The sequence below is a fragment of the Drepanopeziza brunnea genome (genome assembly GCF_022702325.1).
Source record: "Drepanopeziza brunnea f. sp. 'multigermtubi' strain 214-2 chromosome Unknown ctg12, whole genome shotgun sequence".
NCBI lineage: Eukaryota > Fungi > Ascomycota > Leotiomycetes > Helotiales > Drepanopezizaceae > Drepanopeziza > Drepanopeziza brunnea.
This window is the reverse complement of record NW_027094075.1, coordinates 1,761,305-1,765,311: the sequence shown is the minus strand read 5'-3', so window position 1 is coordinate 1,765,311 and position 4,007 is coordinate 1,761,305. Positions and strand designations below refer to the sequence as shown.

The 4,007-nt window shown below is 46.8% G+C and overlaps 1 protein-coding gene across 1 annotated transcript; it reads left to right on the top strand.

Moving 5' to 3' along the window:
• Positions 1 to 1,300: 1,300 nt before the first annotated feature.
• On the top strand, positions 1,301 to 2,801 carry L3040_007220 (uncharacterized protein; the record flags this gene model as incomplete). Its single annotated transcript, XM_007296122.1, has 3 exons — positions 1,301 to 1,573; positions 1,618 to 1,925; positions 1,997 to 2,801. 3 exons carry the CDS (start codon positions 1,301 to 1,303, stop codon positions 2,799 to 2,801), a joined length of 1,386 nt encoding a protein of 461 aa, XP_007296184.1.
• Between the last annotated feature and the right edge of the window lie 1,206 nt (positions 2,802 to 4,007).

The window sequence follows — 4,007 nt, the reverse complement described above, 5'->3', positions numbered from 1 at the left end:
TCGTGTTCATCGTCAGGAGAAGGCGGGAAAGCTTCCATAAGCATCAGCTGAATCCAAACCTTACGAACCGACTACGGCATCGATGACGAAATCGGTTACGGAATCGGTTGCAGGTTATACGGACGAATACGAAAGCTTATCAAGTGACGATAGAACTCGCTTAATTGAGTTGCATTCAAAACCGCGACTCTCTCGGTCGGTTTTTATGCTTCCTCGATATATCAGAAACGCAGAACACTTTCAATCCAGGTTTTCGAAATACAAGTATTCGTTCCAATATGCAAGCTCTAGAAGCGAAACCTTCACGATTACGACCGACGAGGGCTATTGCGGAAATGGAATGAAATTGCGGGCGAGCAAGGGTAGAAAGAAAAGCGTCAAATTGAGTTGAGTAAAAAAGTCAAATTCCCGAAAGCTGCTCGAGGGCGACCTTTAGCTACTTATAAAAGATTATTTATCAAAATAAAAGGGGTTTACACTCCATCATTTGACCGTGAAGTTCGGAAAACTTGGTAGTCCCTCGTGGCTTGCGGAGGGCCGTAAGCTTTAGTTGCGGCTGGGCTAGAGCGTTTAAATTTTTTGACGTAAGTTTAGAGTGCATATCTTAAAGAAAAGTCAAGCAGCGTTAAAGTCAAAAGTCTCTGAAGGCAGCAATTACACGCGACCGTTGCGAAGCGAGGTCACCTGGCCACTGAGCTTGCGGAGGGCTGCCAGGGAACAGACCTCGTCTGCTGTTTCAAAACACGGGGGTGGGAAGAGCGATATGCGGGTCAGATTTCAGCGTAAACACCAGCGAAATACTACGTACTACGTACATCACCTATCTCAAACCATGACTTCTGAGCACGGTCTGCCCTCTGATGGTCATGGCCATCTTGCGTGCGATACTGCAGCTATCCTATTACTTGCGCTATAATGAAATGTCTTTCTGCTAGGATCATCACGGAGCAGAACGGCGTTCATGACGCCGTCGAGGCGTCCCGGTGGGACTTCCTCCACCTTCTCTCCGAGTTCTAAGCAGCCAAATCCCACGGTGTGACTTTATAGGCCGTGCAAACAGCCAACCTGTGCGTAGGTTCGGCGAAGATATGGGTCCATGAGGATGGTGGTTCCTAGTAATAGAACAGTACCGAGATGCTGCGAGGCTTAATTTATCCTTTCTAGAGAAGACCCAGCACCAGATGTCTCCTCTTCTCCCGAAGTAAGTGTGTACATAAAGGTAAGGCTCCGTCTTCCATTTCTCTGGTGGTCAGCCACCCTCTTCTCAGCAGTTCTTCTGTCCCCTCCCCTCTGCATCAACATGCATCTTCCTTCTCTCCTCCTCTTTACCGCGTCCGTGGCTGCAAACCCTCTCGCAAGCCGGCAGGTGTCCGGAACTTCTGTAGTTGATTTAGGTGACAACACCGGAACACCAGCCCATCTAGCAAGTGGCATCCTCTACGGTATCCCGGATACCCCAGACCAAATTCCGGATCACTTCTATACAGACATTGGCTTCAACTACGCCAGAGCCGGAGGAGCCCAAATTGGTTCCGGTGGCCGTGGCTGGATCTGGGGCTTGTCAGAGTACAAGGTTAGTACTGTATGAATTTCCTAGCTCTTTACTGATAAGTTCAGGGTCGCTTCGAATCGGCGTTATCCAACTACAAGACTGCACGAAAATATAATGCGCCATTCATCTTCCTCATCCACGATCTTTGGGGTGCCGATGGAACACAAAACTCCTCAGCTGAATATCCCGGAGATAATGAAGACTGGAGTTCATGGGATGAGTATCTCACGCAGGTTATCTCTGATGTCAAGGCCAATGCAATGACGGCTGGACTTTCCATCGATATCTGGAACGAGCCTGATCTCCACTTCTTTTGGACTAGGGGACAAACCCAATATCTCCAGCTGTGGAGTAAGACATACCATCGTCTCAGGTTAGTATAATGTCTCTAATTTGTTGACATCGTCAGTATACCGTGATTTTAGCTAATGATGAAACCGATAGGACCGAGCTGCCTGACGTGATGTTGATAGGCCCGGCATTCTCCGGCCAGCCTGATGCAAGTAACACCTGGTGGACGAGTTATTTGAGTTTTGTCAAGAAAGATTCAAGCGTGCCAGACCAGTACGTTTGGCATATGGAAGGCGGCGGAGGCGACATGATCAGCGCGAACAAGGCTCTGCAATCCATGCTCAAAACCTATGACCTGCCCAGCAAGCCCTTGAACATTGACGAATACGCAACCTTCGACGAACAATGCCCTGCAGGCTCATCGTGGTGGATCTCGCAACTGGAGAGAGTCGATGCAATAGGCCTACGTGGAAACTGGCTCAGCGGTAATCAGCTTCACGATTTCTTGGCCTCTCTAGTCTCAAAACCGGATGCGACCTCGAACTACAGTCCCACTTCGGCCGGGTATTTCCCAAATGGCGATTTCCAGGTCTACAAGTACTACAGTCAAAAAATGACTGGACACCGGGTCGGATCTCAGCCCTCGGCCGATCTCAAGCTCGACACCTACGCGACCGTTGGAACGGACATGGTTAGAGTCCTGACCGGTGTGCGAATCAGCAAGGGAACATGGCAGATCACCATCAAGAACCTCTCGGCTGTAGGTCTACCTGCATCGGGATCGCTCAACATCCATACCTGGGGTTTCCCGTTCACTGGAGGCCATTTTGGCCAGGTAAACGCACCGGATGATTTGGGATGGTATGCGCATGATTACACCGGTGACAGCGTGACTTTCCCAGTCTATCAAACCGATACCTCTACTGCCTATGCGTTTGAGTTTCGTGTTGAGAAGTAGGTCGGGTTTGGGTACCTACTAGTCAGATAATGATCGACCAGAAGGGGAATCGGGATTCTTCGGCATGACCATGAAATGATTGACGGCCTACCTTTTTTTCAGATTAATCTCACTATAATATCCAACGATGCATACGTACCTATTGGTCTCGAATATTTCACCACCTGAACGTAATTATGCTCACTCCCCTTGAAATAGCGAACGGGCTCCCATCGGAGCGCCAAAAATTCCCCAGATCCCCAGAGCACGCGATGCACGGAGGCATGTGAAGAAACGCCCTGGGGAGTGTTCTTTTCGTACGTCGAGAAGGCTTCGATGGAATGTATGTCATCTCCTTTTTTTTCCCTGCAGGAGCAGGTCTATGTGGGGATAGGGGATCATAGCCAAGTTCGCGCCTAGAAAGGGTGCCAGGGCTGGCCTGATGTCAGTCGTCCGAAGATGGCCGGGCAAAGCATTTCACACTTCTTCTCTTGACAAGCAATCGTACCCCTGGTCGGAGTACCAAGTCAGAGGCAGGAGTGCGGTTCTTCGTACTCTTTCGTAATACGGTCATCTTTCGTAACCATTTTTTTTTTATAATATATACATTTATTACAACTTTGAATAGAAAAATTAGTTATAAAATGTAGTGTTATTCTTTAATGATGAAGCTGCTTTGAGAAAGAATTTAAGAGTTAATTGGATATTAAAACGCGATTATATTCGTATATCAACTTCGTCGGTGCCATTTAAATAGCTTCTAATCAAGTAAATAGTTAAATAATTGAGCAACTACAAGTATTACATGTAATCTTTTGAAAAAACATAATCGCTGGCTTCGAATCTATATTCCTCTTTATTTTCAATATCTTAAAGCAATAGTAGAACGATCAGTTTTTGCAAATTCGCCGTACATTAAAGTGCGCCGACCATTTTAAAAGCTTCGCATCTCTACTCAAACAGCCGCCTACTTCATTACAACCTTCGTATTTATCGGAGATTTTCTATTCCATTGATCAATCAATTTGGCTCGCCCAGTGAAAAGGCTTTTATGCTAGCGTTTTTGCGCGTATCTTTTTATACTATTCTTTATTTCTTGCAAGCCATTTGCTAGCCTATTGCGTATCAAAGCGTCTGCCGCTTTTAAAAGACGAGAAGATCGAGTTTGTTGCGTCGCGACTATTAGACTAGGTTGCTTAGTAGCCGATATATATTTTAAAAAGATAG